Source organism: Parasteatoda tepidariorum, chromosome 1 (assembly GCF_982258835.1).
Source record: "Parasteatoda tepidariorum strain Cologne lab strain chromosome 1, Ptep-v5.0, whole genome shotgun sequence".
Lineage (NCBI taxonomy): Eukaryota > Metazoa > Arthropoda > Arachnida > Araneae > Theridiidae > Parasteatoda > Parasteatoda tepidariorum.
In genome coordinates, this window is record NC_141755.1 from 28,966,291 (window position 1) to 28,981,520 (window position 15,230).

The window sequence follows — 15,230 nt, forward strand, 5'->3', positions numbered from 1 at the left end:
ACGAGTTAGCAGGACAAAATTATTAACAACTTGTATACGTGATGTGGATAAATTAATCTAAAGAGATAGTTTTCATAACTTCTGTGTGATTGTTGAGAATATTTCCTTTATCCCTTGGTTATTAGAACACGAAAGCAGGAACATGTTTATTATTTATTGTTAAATCGCAGAAAAAAAATTTCTTTATCAAGAAATTAATACTTGATGGGGTTATTATGAGTTCTTGTCAAAGAGCTTTTGTTCTCCTTCAAAAGGTATTCTGTCGCCGGTTTTAAAAAAATAATGCCTTTATAGCTTATTCTATAACATTTTAAAAATAATACTTATCATAATAATCAATTTTTTTTTAATCACTAGTGTTCCAAAAAAGTATAACAATCTTAATTGAAACTCATTACTTTTATCTTTACTGCTACTATACCAAAATTCTTTAATACAATATAAATTAAAATAAAAATTAAAATAATTATGAAATTAAAATTATTAATAAAATTTCAAATAATTAATAAAGATTCAAATAATTAATAGAAATTCAAATAATTAATAAAATCTAAAATAATTAATAAAAATTCAAATAATCAATAGAAATTCAAATAATTAGTAAAATTTATTCAAATAATTAATAAAAATTAAAGTAATTATAAAAATTGCAAAAAATCATAAAAAATGATAATTGGGTATAATATGAAAAAAACACAACTACTTCGATTTAGTAGGAACAACATATGACGCAATGCTAAACGAATGGAATTTAGTTGTTGTTTATTTAGTTATTGTTATTAGTAGTTGTTGTTATTTGTTTTAGTTGTTGTTGTTTATTTAGTTGTATTTAGTTTCAATAACTTTTCGTTATAATGCAATAAAATCTGGCGAGCAACTATTTAAACGATCGAACACTTCGTTTGTTTATTTGTGGCTTGAAGTTAGGCTCGCAGAAAATGCCGTTCATGGGTTAAATTTAGTAGGAACAACACAACCTGTGACGTAGGCTATATTATTCCCAATTATAAAAATTAAAAATTCTTTCACCTGAAAATTAGGTTTAAGAAAAGCACCTTTCATTTTAAAATTAAAACGCAACAGAAATTTAAAAAATGCAGAGAAACTATCATAATCAAACATATTTTTACGTTACTGCTTTAATAATAATTAAAATTAATAACATAAATTATATGTATATTTTTATTAATTTTTACTTTGACGCTACTGTTCTAATAATAATTAAAATAAATAAAAAGTGAATTTTTAGAAAATAATGACAATAAATTATTCTAGTTGAGCTGTAAAAAACTCAAACCTCTTTTAGTAACATAACATAAAATAGGAATAATTTTAAGTAATTAAACGTTCATTAAATAAATAAAAAAACATAAAAATAAATTATATGAATTGTACAGCATATTTTCCAACTAATGAATTTACAATATTTATTTATTTATGAAATTATTATTCGTGATCGCAACGAACTATAGGGGGCGTTGTTGTATGAGTCGGATACCTGCGATTTCCACATGAACAGTGATTCAGTTATTCTAGAGACGTCTTTAATGTAGCACGTAGCATTGCAACGTTCCTTCTTTATTGTGGCTAATTAAATTTAAAAAAGAAAAATATTTGGTATTCTTTCTCATGCAAACGAAAACAAAATGGTATCTCTTTTTATTAGAGAAGGAATATCCAAAACACATCGGAAAAATATTTGTACATTAACAGAAAAAAATATGTATATTCTTATAAGAGTTAAAACCTAATGCCCGAGAAAAAGTTCTACTAAATTTAATGATATAACATGAAAGGCCCATTTAAACTTTACATTCTATAGTTTTAAGAATCATATTACTTCAAAAATTAAAATGAATTCGCGATCGCAACGAACTATAGGGGGCGTTGTTGTATGAGACTAATACCTGCGATTTCTATATGAACAGTCATTCAGTTACTCTAGAGACGTCGTTAATGTAGCACGTAGCATTGCAACGTTCCTTCATTATTGTGACTAATTAAATTTAAAAAAGAAAAATGCTTGATATTCTTTCTTATGCAAACGAAAACAAAATGGTATCTCTTTTTATTAGAGAAGGAATATCCAAAACACATCGGAAAAATATTTGTACATTAACAGAAAAAAATATGTATATTCTTATAAGAGTTAAAACCTAATGCCCGAGAAATTGTTTTACTAAATTTAATGATATAACATGAAAGGCCCATTTAAACTTCACATTCTATAGTTTTAAGAATCATATTACTTCAAAAATTAAAATGAACAAAAAGTATACATAAGCCTCATAATTTTATGAAATTTAATTTTGTAAACAAAGTTTTTTGACAACAATTTTTATCAAAAAATTTCAAGTTTCAATAAAAATCATTATTTAGAAACCAAGAAACGTAAAATAAAGAATGCTGACGAAACAAAAACAATCAAAAACAATTATTTTTGTATGAGAGTTGTTGTATGAGACTAATACCTGCGATTTCTATATGAACAGTCATTCAGTTACTCTAGAGACGTCGTTAATGTAGCACGTAGCATTGCAACGTTCCTTCATTATTGTGACTAATTAAATTTAAAAAAGAAAAATGCTTGATATTCTTTCTTATGCAAACGAAAACAAAATGGTATCTCTTTTTATTAGAGAAGGAATATCCAAAACACATCGGAAAAATATTTGTACATTAACAGAAAAAAATATGTATATTCTTATAAGAGTTAAAACCTAATGCCCGAGAAATTGTTTTACTAAATTTAATGATATAACATGAAAGGCCCATTTAAACTTCACATTCTATAGTTTTAAGAATCATATTACTTCAAAAATTAAAATGAACAAAAAGTATACATAAGCCTCATAATTTTATGAAATTTAATTTTGTAAACAAAGTTTTTTGACAACAATTTTTATCAAAAAATTTCAAGTTTCAATAAAAATCATTATTTAGAAACCAAGAAACGTAAAATAAAGAATGCTGACGAAACAAAAACAATTATTTTTTGTAGTGCTACAAAAATTCGTCTTTGGGATTTTCCAAAAACAAAACAAGATGCAATTTTATTTTTTCAGGAGGGAAATATTTTACCGAAAAAACGAAAATGTACCAATTCCCACAACATAAAACTTTATCTTGGTAAACGTACGTTTTGGAAATGTTATTTCATTTGGAATCTTATTTATCAGAGTTCATATGGCGATATGATTGTTTTGAATCTATGCTAAACTCTATATCGGTTCATTTTCCACCGAAATCCGATTGACTATTTTGATTTTAAATAAAGTGTTTTATTTTATGATTTGTTGCAAAAGTTTTAAGTGTAGATTGGCGGCACTTAAAAACCGCCAAATCTGTAGCGGCGGTGGCGTTAATACGTAAGTACCGAATTTTTATTCCATACTTTTCTGAATCATATTACTTCAAACATTGGAATATACAAGAAGTATACATAAACACATAATGTTATACCATTTAATTTTTCAAAAAAAGTATTTTGAGAGCAATTTTTATCAAAAAATTATAAACTAAAAAACGGAGAATAAAGAATTCTTAGGATAAAAAAACGATTTTAAGAATTCTTTACATTGAAATAAAAACTTTCATATTGTTTCTTTTTTTATTATTCTTATAGTTCTTAATCAGACGTAAAATACCATTCTGTAGAGAACCATCATCAAATGAAAAAAAAATATTTACAAGCAAATTTTTTATTGTAAAAATCATTGCACTTACCTGATTTATAATTCCCGGAGAATTCCAAAATGATAAGTTCCTTGTTTGAAAACTTTATTCTCAAATAATAGATACATAGTTTATCCCTTCATTACTTTTAGATAACATACTACACAGCAAAATTTCATAATTGATATGAATTTGTAGCTAAAAACAGAATAGCTGAATTCTAGTTGAACTTATTCTTTCAAAACTAAAAAATACTTACCAAGAAAACGATAAAAATTAATTAAGAATCAGCACAAATGGCACTATTTCAAGTAACTTGGATAATTTTTTATTGTTGTTTTCCGAATTATATGGATACAGAAATATATACTATTCTATAATGAAGAAGAATATGCTATAACTATTACAATTCTGTAAGTTCTGAATTCATATTTATTCACTGGAATGACGAAAGCAATGTTGACTTCACTTTAATTCGTAATGAATTGAAGACAGAAGAAATGCATTTTACCTTAATACACACATCTGTAACAGTATACGAAATCGGAAGTCATCAGTTGCAAGTTTGTTGATAATAGAAATTAAAATATATTCAGGAATTTTTCTTCAAATGTTTGGTGTGTTCTGTTCCTGAAAGATTTACTAATATTCTGGAGATTTTTTTCAAGTTCTTCGGCCTTTTCCTTAGGGAAATTTTGTTTCGTATTTGCTGCTAAAAAATGGCGTCTGATTCTGTCAATGATTTCGATGGAACTAAATGAAAACGTGATAAATTAATGTCTGATATTTACAGGCTCCCGCTAGACGGAGTACTCGAGCGTTGCGATCGCGAATAGAAAGTATACATAAGCCTTATAATTTTATGAAATTTAATTTTGTAAACAAAGTTTTTTGACAACAATTTTTATCAAAAAATTTCAAGTTTCAATAAAAATCATTATTTAGAAACCAAGAAACGTAAAATAAAGAATGCTGACGAAACAAAAACAATCAAAAACAATTATTTTTTGTCGCCATTTTTAGTGCTACAAAAATTCGTCTTTGGGATTTTCCAAAAACAAAACAAGATGCAATTTTATTTTTTCAGGAGGGAAATATTTTACCGAAAAAACGAAAATGTACCAATTCCCACAACATAAAACTTTATCTTGGTAAACGTACGTTTTGGAAATGTTATTTCATTTGGAATCTTATTTATCAGAGTTCATATGGCGATATGATTGTTTTGAATCTATGCTAAACTCTATATCGGTTCATTTTCCACCGAAATCCGATTGACTATTTTGATTTTAAATAAAGTGTTTTATTTTATGATTTGTTGCAAAAGTTTTAAGTGTAGATTGGCGGCACTTAAAAACCGCCAAATCTGTAGCGGCGGTGGCGTTAATACGTAAGTACCGAATTTTTATTCCATACTTTTCTGAATCATATTACTTCAAACATTGGAATATACAAGAAGTATACATAAACACATAATGTTATACCATTTAATTTTTCAAAAAAAGTATTTTGAGAGCAATTTTTATCAAAAAATTATAAACTAAAAAACGGAGAATAAAGAATTCTTAGGATAAAAAAACGATTTTAAGAATTCTTTACATTGAAATAAAAACTTTCATATTGTTTCTTTTTTTATTATTCTTATAGTTCTTAATCAGACGTAAAATACCATTCTGTAGAGAACCATCATCAAATGAAAAAAAAATATTTACAAGCAAATTTTTTATTGTAAAAATCATTGCACTTACCTGATTTATAATTCCCGGAGAATTCCAAAATGATAAGTTCCTTGTTTGAAAACTTTATTCTCAAATAATAGATACATAGTTTATCCCTTCATTACTTTTAGATAACATACTACACAGCAAAATTTCATAATTGATATGAATTTGTAGCTAAAAACAGAATAGCTGAATTCTAGTTGAACTTATTCTTTCAAAACTAAAAAATACTTACCAAGAAAACGATAAAAATTAATTAAGAATCAGCACAAATGGCACTATTTCAAGTAACTTGGATAATTTTTTATTGTTGTTTTCCGAATTATATGGATACAGAAATATATACTATTCTATAATGAAGAAGAATATGCTATAACTATTACAATTCTGTAAGTTCTGAATTCATATTTATTCACTGGAATGACGAAAGCAATGTTGACTTCACTTTAATTCGTAATGAATTGAAGACAGAAGAAATGCATTTTACCTTAATACACACATCTGTAACAGTATACGAAATCGGAAGTCATCAGTTGCAAGTTTGTTGATAATAGAAATTAAAATATATTCAGGAATTTTTCTTCAAATGTTTGGTGTGTTCTGTTCCTGAAAGATTTACTAATATTCTGGAGATTTTTTTCAAGTTCTTCGGCCTTTTCCTTAGGGAAATTTTGTTTCGTATTTGCTGCTAAAAAATGGCGTCTGATTCTGTCAATGATTTCGATGGAACTAAATGAAAACGTGATAAATTAATGTCTGATATTTACAGGCTCCCGCTAGACGGAGTACTCGAGCGTTGCGATCGCGAATAGAAAGTATACATAAGCCTTATAATTTTATGAAATTTAATTTTGTAAACAAAGTTTTTTGACAACAATTTTTATCAAAAAATTTCAAGTTTCAATAAAAATCATTATTTAGAAACCAAGAAACGTAAAATAAAGAATGCTGACGAAACAAAAACAATCAAAAACAATTATTTTTTGTCGCCATTTTTAGTGCTACAAAAATTCGTCTTTGGGATTTTCCAAAAACAAAACAAGATGCAATTTTATTTTTTCAGGAGGGAAATATTTTACCGAAAAAACGAAAATGTACCAATTCCCACAACATAAAACTTTATCTTGGTAAACGTACGTTTTGGAAATGTTATTTCATTTGGAATCTTATTTATCAGAGTTCATATGGCGATATGATTGTTTTGAATCTATGCTAAACTCTATATCGGTTCATTTTCCACCGAAATCCGATTGACTATTTTGATTTTAAATAAAGTGTTTTATTTTATGATTTGTTGCAAAAGTTTTAAGTGTAGATTGGCGGCACTTAAAAACCGCCAAATCTGTAGCGGCGGTGGCGTTAATACGTAAGTACCGAATTTTTATTCCATACTTTTCTGAATCATATTACTTCAAACATTGGAATATACAAGAAGTATACATAAACACATAATGTTATACCATTTAATTTTTCAAAAAAAGTATTTTGAGAGCAATTTTTATCAAAAAATTATAAACTAAAAAACGGAGAATAAAGAATTCTTAGGATAAAAAAACGATTTTAAGAATTCTTTACATTGAAATAAAAACTTTCATATTGTTTCTTTTTTTATTATTCTTATAGTTCTTAATCAGACGTAAAATACCATTCTGTAGAGAACCATCATCAAATGAAAAAAAAATATTTACAAGCAAATTTTTTATTGTAAAAATCATTGCACTTACCTGATTTATAATTCCCGGAGAATTCCAAAATGATAAGTTCCTTGTTTGAAAACTTTATTCTCAAATAATAGATACATAGTTTATCCCTTCATTACTTTTAGATAACATACTACACAGCAAAATTTCATAATTGATATGAATTTGTAGCTAAAAACAGAATAGCTGAATTCTAGTTGAACTTATTCTTTCAAAACTAAAAAATACTTACCAAGAAAACGATAAAAATTAATTAAGAATCAGCACAAATGGCACTATTTCAAGTAACTTGGATAATTTTTTATTGTTGTTTTCCGAATTATATGGATACAGAAATATATACTATTCTATAATGAAGAAGAATATGCTATAACTATTACAATTCTGTAAGTTCTGAATTCATATTTATTCACTGGAATGACGAAAGCAATGTTGACTTCACTTTAATTCGTAATGAATTGAAGACAGAAGAAATGCATTTTACCTTAATACACACATCTGTAACAGTATACGAAATCGGAAGTCATCAGTTGCAAGTTTGTTGATAATAGAAATTAAAATATATTCAGGAATTTTTCTTCAAATGTTTGGTGTGTTCTGTTCCTGAAAGATTTACTAATATTCTGGAGATTTTTTTCAAGTTCTTCGGCCTTTTCCTTAAGGAAATTTTGTTTCGTATTTGCTGCTAAAAAATGGCGTCTGATTCTGTCAATGATTTCGATGGAACTAAATGAAAACGTGATAAATTAATGTCTGATATTTACAGGCTCCCGCTAGACGGCGTACTCGTGCGTTGCGATCGCGAATAGAAAGTATACATAAGCCTTATAATTTTATGAAATTTAATTTTGTAAAAAAAGTTTTTTGACAACAATTTTTATCAAAAAATTTCAAGTTTCATTAAAAAAACATTATTTAGAAACTAAGAAACGTAAAATAAAGAATGCTGACGAAACAAAAACAAAAAAAAAAACAATTCTTTTTTTGTCGCCATTTTAAGTGCTACGAAAATTCGTCTTTGGAATTTACCCAAAACAAAACAAGATGCAATTTTATTTTTTCAGGAGGGAAATATTTTACCGAAAAAACGAAAATGTACCAATTTCCACAACATGAAACTTTATCTTGGAAATGTTATTTCATTTGGAAATGTTATTTCATTTGGAATCTTATTTATCAGAGTTCATATGGCGATATGATTGTTTTGAATCTATGCTAAACTCTATATCGGCTCATTTTCCACCGAAATCCGACTGACTACTTTGATTTTAAATAAAGTGTTTTATTTTATGATTTGTTGCAAAAATTTTAAGTGTATATTGGCGGCACTTAAAAACCGCCAAATCTGTAGCGGCGGTGGCGTTAATACGTAAGTACCGAATTTTTATTCCATACTTTTCTAAATCATATTCCTTCAAACATTAGAATATACAAGAAGTATACATAAACGCATAATGTTATACCATTTAATTTTTCAATAAAAGTATTTTGACAACAATTTTTATCAAAAAATTATAAACTAAAAAACGGAAAATAAAGAGTTCTTAGGATAAAAAACGATTTTAAGAATTCTTTACATTGAAATAAAAACTTTCATATTGTTTCTTTTTTTATTATTCTTATAGTTCTTAATCAGACGTAAAAAACCATTCTGTAGAGAACTATCATCAAATAAGAAAAAAAAATATTTACAAGCAAATTTTTTATTATAAAAATCATAAAACTCACCTGTTTTATAAATCCGCAGAATTCCAAATGAAATGTTCTTCGCTTGAAAATTTTATTTTCAAATAATATATGCATAGATTATTCCTTCATTACTTTTAGATAACATACCACACATCAAAATTTTATAAATGTAAGATCTCGATATGAATTTGAATATGTAGCTTAAAAACAGAATAGCTGAATTCTAGTTGAAATTGAAAATGAAACCTCCTGTATTTTTTTTTTTTTTTTTTTTTACAAATTAATAAAATACTTGAAGCTGTCGTCACGAGAAATCAAAATATTAAATTATATTACATGTCATAAGTAAATAATTTTTTTATAGATTCAGAACAATCATATCGCCCTATGAACTCTGATAAATAAGATTCCAAATGAAATAACATTTCCAAAACGTACGTTTACCAAGATAAAGTTTCATGTTGTGGAAATTGGTACATTTTCGTTTTTTCGGTAAACTATTTGTTTTTGTTTCGTCAGCATTCTTTATTTTACGTTTCTTAGTTTCTAAATAATGATTTTTATTGAAACTTGACATTTTTTTGATAAAAATTGTTGTCAAAAAACTTTTTTTTCAAAATTAAATTTCGTAAAATTATAAGGTTTATGTATACTTTCTGTTCATTTTAATTTTTGAAGTAATATGATTCTTAAAACTATAGAAAGTAAAGATTAAATGGGCCTTTCATGTTATATCATTAAATTTAATAAAACTATTTCTCGGGCATTAGGTTTTAACTCTTATAAGAATATACATATTTTCTTCTGTTTATGTGCAAATATTTTTCCGATGTGTTTTGGATGTTCCTTCTCTAAAAAAAAAGAGATACCATTTTGTTTTCGTTTGCGTAAGAACGAATACCAAATATTTTTCTTTTTTAAATTTAATTAGCCACAATAAAGAAGGAACGTTGCAATGCTACGTGCTATGTTAAAGACGTCTCTAGAATAACTGAATCACTGTTCGTATGGAAATCGCAGGTATCCGTCTCATACAGAGGCGGATCTACGTAACGGCTTTTGGGGCTGCAGCCCAGGGCCCCGTGGATACAAAGGGCCCCAGTCCCCACTGAAAACAATAGGTGATATTTTGAATTGAAAAAAATATCTAATATTTAAAAAAGAAAAAACTATTATAAGGTTGGCAACCCTGAGATCAATCAACCCATGCATGTGCGCGTCTATCGAATGGAACGGGCAATTACCAGTCGCTTGTTTTTGGCCAGTGTATTTTTTCGCGTCTATTGCGGGGGACTTCCCGCAGTAATTTTTTTTTCTCCCGCACTTCTGTTCTCGTCGTCAAAGTGACAAACTTGTTTAGTTTACTAATAACTGTCTTGACTACCAGCAACCCTCTTATCCCACTGAAAACTATATTGGTGTTCAGCAAGAGGACGGTAATACCGAGGCGGAAAGAAATTTAGAGAATATTAAGTTTGAGTTTGAGAAATATGTTGACGTGGGCTTGTGGCCAGAATTGCTAAATAATGATTTTATTAATGACATACTCTCACATGAAATGACTGACTTTCAAAATAAATATCCAAAAAATATATATTCAGCTTCAATAAAGAAATACAAAGAACAAAACAGAACATTTTCAAATAGGTATTTCATTAAGAAAATTAAAAATGATCAGTCACTGGAAAGATCTTGGTTATGTTATTCAACCAGGGTTGGTACTATTTTTTGTTTAACTTGCAAACTTTTTTCTAAAATCCATTCTCAATACAAAACCGGATTTTCTGATTGGAAACACATAGGAACTTGTTTAGAAAATCATGAAAATTCTAATGAACATAAGAAATCAATGTTAGTGTGGTTGACACGTGAAGGCAACAAGTTAATTGTGTCATTAAAAGACTTCGTGAAGAACATAAGGCACTAATCAGATCAGAAGCTAAAGGAATATGAAGAGAAAGCTAAAAAATTAAGTACTAGTGTGGGAATAGACTACAAGGACATAAACAAGAGACGCATTACTCCAAAATTTTCAAATAAGTCTACAGAAAAATTCCCAGTATACGGCGCTGAAAAATTTAAAAGAGCTACGCGAAACGTTGCGTTGGATACGTTAATTATGGATTTAAATAAAAGGAGCCAAGTCTATGAGATGTATAGCAAGAAATTCAAATTTCTAATGGATTTGCAAGACAAAAAATATGGAAAACATAGATCTGGAAAGTGTACGTAATATTGTTGATTATTATCCAGATGACGTAGACGAGCATTTAGTGAATGAGTGCATTAAGTTAAAATCTTATTTACTTCAGTCTAAGTCAGAGTCTTACACCTCTTGCAGTGAAATTTTTATGTTAATTTATGAAGAGAAATTTGTTGATGTTTTCTACACTATCATTCTATGATGTTTCTATGCTACACTATCTTAAGGATATTTTTAACTTTGCCAATCACTAGCTGTGAAGCTGAGCGCTCTTTCTCCAGGATGTCATATATAGAAAACAAATATAGGACAACAATGTCGAACCATCGAGTAAATCATTTATCAGTTCTTTCCATAAATTGTGATTTAACGAAGGACTTATAATGTGATGAACAAATAAAGGAATTTGCAGCACAAAAATGCAGAAAGGTTGCTTTAGAATTTATGTAACATAACTACACCTAACCTGTCAATTTCTTTTGCAATAATGTTGTACAGTTGCTGTTTGTATAGACAAATAAAAATAAATAAATAAAAAAAATTAATAAAATTATTTTATTGTCCTATTTTTTTCTATATACTTATCTACATCACTATAGAAAACAGTTTTTTGACAAAATGGCTATTAGGGCCCCAAAGTAGTTTCAGCCCAGGGCCCCACAAATTCACGATCCGCCCATGGTCTCACACAACAACGCCCCCTATAGTTCGTTGCGATCGCGAATAAAATTTCGAAGTTGCCTTTCATAAGGGAATTCCCCCCTTTAAAATTCGATTTTTAAGAAAAAATCATTTTGCTTATAAAATTTATACTTGTTATAATTTTATGTAAGAAAATTTGGTTATATGTTAATTGTAACAAAAGGAAGGATTACTTGGATTTGTAAAATAATCAACTGTACTTGAGAAAAATATTTATTGGAATAGAGAATGTGTGACGAAATAAAAAGTAACAAATGAAAAGAAATTTCACTTATTCATCTATAATGATTAACTTCTAAAGTATAATCAATAACGATAAAATTCTTAAGTATAGCATTCAAATAGGAAGCGCTTTTTACATCTCTTGAGTATTTAATAGTTTTAAAAAAGTTCGGTATAAATGATGTAATTTATAATATCTGGCAGCATCTAATCTCTATCTTTTTTTTCTGTTTTATTTACTTATTTTGCTATTTTTGACATCAAGTCAAGCGCGAGCTTACATAATGAAGATCTCTCTGAAGATAAATACATTTTTCTAGAATAATGGCTAAATAATCATTATTTAAATCAAAAAAGGTGAAAAAAAAGCAATTAAAATTGCAATAATTTTCAAACAAACTGAAATTTCGAAAAAAAACTCAGGATAAGTTTCTAATTGAAAATGGCGCTTTCAGAATGACAAATTTCAACTCCAAAGTTGCATTTCAGCAAGATAGTATGTTTTTTTCTAATTGCAAGTGCAGCAGTTGATTATTCTCGAATAATAGAATATTGCATTTTTTAAAATTCCATTGTACTTTCTGTACATTTTTCTATTTACTTTCACGCAATCACATTATCATTCATTGAATTTTTATTTTTGATAATTTTAATTATCTTGGTAGTAAATTAAACAATACTCTTATCTTATCAAAAAACAAGCAATGTTCAAGTGCATAATAGATAAATACTTAATTCCAATTGATGATAGGGGATTTACGCATAGTAAAAAAAAGACATCATAAAAAAGCGTGATATTAGTTTTACTGTCATTTCGTATTTTACTGCTTTACATTTACAGTTTTTTTGAAGTAATGTATGACAAAAATTTGCTTTCTTATCATTAAGTGATCGCCTTGTCTACTGATAATTTTAAATATTTATTTAATAATGAATGAAACAGAGCTATTTATCAGAGAAATAATGTAAAAGATTTCTAATGTCTCCAGTTTACTTTTAAAAAAAATAGGACATCAACTTGTTGAATTCATATTTCTTGTATTTTTTAATGTATAGAACGCCAAAAAAACGACCACCTTGAATAACTTTTGGTCTAATTATTGTATTTTCATGTTGTAGAACTCAATCTTAATGGTTCGAGGGGGTGACCTCAAATATGGTAAATAAAAAGTGGAGACGATATTTTAACTTACGAAATCAGACACAAAAGCATACTTTCTCTGAATAAAAATACCATTTTTCAGACGGATTCGGATTTTTGACCTCCAAAGTATCGACGCAATTTGGAAAATATGGTCCTAATAGTTTGCTCAGGAGAGGGCTCCAAAGTTTGGACCGCGAAATGTTAATTTTATTTTTTGCGTATTTCGCTATATCTCGAGAAATTTTTAAGCGAATTAAAAAAGAAATCTGCACACAAGTATGAAATTCATTTATCAAAAAATAACTTTTATTAAATATTTATAATTTTTTATTATTTCATTCACTAATCGTCGCAAAACTTATTGATTGTAATGTATACATATTTTCGCATGATTTTAAAGAATGATTTTTTTTTCTTATTTTACAAGGTAAAATACAAAATGTAGGCAAAATGGGTCGAATAGATCCTGAGAAATTGAATTTCAAGAAAGTCAGGTGTTTAAAATTCTTAAGATCATTAGATTAAAAGTTATTCAGGGTAGTCCTCTTTTTTTTTCTCGCTGTACTGTATTTATATCTCTGTAAGCATTTCGAATGGAACAATATAACTTTTAATTTTTTTAAACTATAAACAAATTTAATAAAATGTATATCTACATAAAAAGCATTCTGAAAATACTGCATAATATCAAACTTTTAACCAAAATGGATTGAAATAAAAATATTAGTGAGTACATTCCTCTGAAAAAGTTTTTGTTTTGAAAAATGACCACTTAAATTTGTTGCTTGATAAAATCACATAAAATTTTACATGTTAATGTTAAATTTATTCTACTAATTGTTTTCTGTAATTTTTCTGCAATTACGCAACAAATGCGTGCCGTCAATTTTAGTTACTTAATGCATTGTCTAAATGTATAACTACTATTTGATAGTTTACAGAGTACTCATTTGAGTGTTCCGTAAAAAACCAATTCTGCCAATCAGGTTTTTGAAAGCGAAGAAAACGTACTTAAACAACATAAATGAAATTTGTAAGTCCTTCTTCGATTCAACGAATAATTTTCCAGAGTGATTGAGAATGGAATTTTCTCTGGAGATGTAAAACTGGTAAAAGTAACTCCAGTTAATGGTTCATGAAATTGATTGCCATGAAACATAGATATTTCTATCATGAAAAATCAAAAGACTATACAAGTAAAATATATTCTTTGTATCTTTTCAGGTTAAATATTCTCTGAAGAAAATGGGCTCTGAGGAAACGAGTAAGATGTCAGAAAAAACCATAAACAGCAATAATCATACATCAGATGCGAAAGACAAAAAGTATTATTGAAAAATGAATGATTTCTAATTCTTACCTAACAAATCAGTTTTCTTAAAAAAAAAATTTGTGCTTAAAAATATGTATGTACTTATATAGTGTCCGATTTATCAGAATACAACTTTTATAAAGTATTTATATTTTTTAACCTCTTCCATTTTAAACTTTTAAAACTCTTGACTAATTTTCCACTACTAATAATATTTATATTATAGAGATCGACATTCTCTCACATTTTTAGTCTTTATTAATAACTAAGTAAGTGTAAACCAGATAAAAAAAATAAACTGTCGTCAATCAGATTGACGCCTTAGGGTATGTTCGAAATATGCGCTAAATATCATTATTTCTAATTTGTAGCGAAAATGCCGATAATCAGCAAACAATAATGGTGCATAAGGAATATTTTTTTCATTTTTAATATTTCTTATTAACTATGACAAATGTCGACATTCAGTATGAACTAACAGGGAATGTTGGGAAAATCCCTTATCTTAAATAACATTATTTTCCTTTCACAAAAGAAGATGCCGACATTTAGCATGTAAAAATCGTTAAAGTTTAATTTTAAAAAAATTAATTCATCAATATTTCTCATTTACAATGCCGACATTTAGCATGCACTTATGGCAGGGTTCACATTTACAATGTCGACATATAGAACGCACTTTGTCAGGATTCTCATTTACAATGTCGACATATAGAACGCACTTATGGTAGGGGTCTCATTTACAATGTCCACATGTAGAATGCACTAATAGCAGGGTTCTCATTTCAATGTTGACATGTATAATACACTGATGGTTAAAGTTTAATTTTGAAAGAATTTAATTCATCAATATTTCTCATTT

At 27.5% G+C, this 15,230-nt stretch overlaps 1 protein-coding gene across 1 annotated transcript in view; it reads left to right on the plus strand.

The window, feature by feature from the left end:
• The window catches only part of LOC107437856 (sterol O-acyltransferase 1), a 53,911-nt gene that overhangs the window by 9,026 nt on the left and 29,655 nt on the right, over positions 1-15,230 (plus strand). The window contains exon 2 of the mRNA XM_016049980.4: positions 14,281-14,381. Within this exon, the coding sequence (XP_015905466.1) occupies positions 14,302-14,381 (80 nt within the window). The 5' untranslated portion in view covers positions 14,281-14,301. The remainder of the gene's footprint in view (positions 1-14,280; positions 14,382-15,230) is intronic.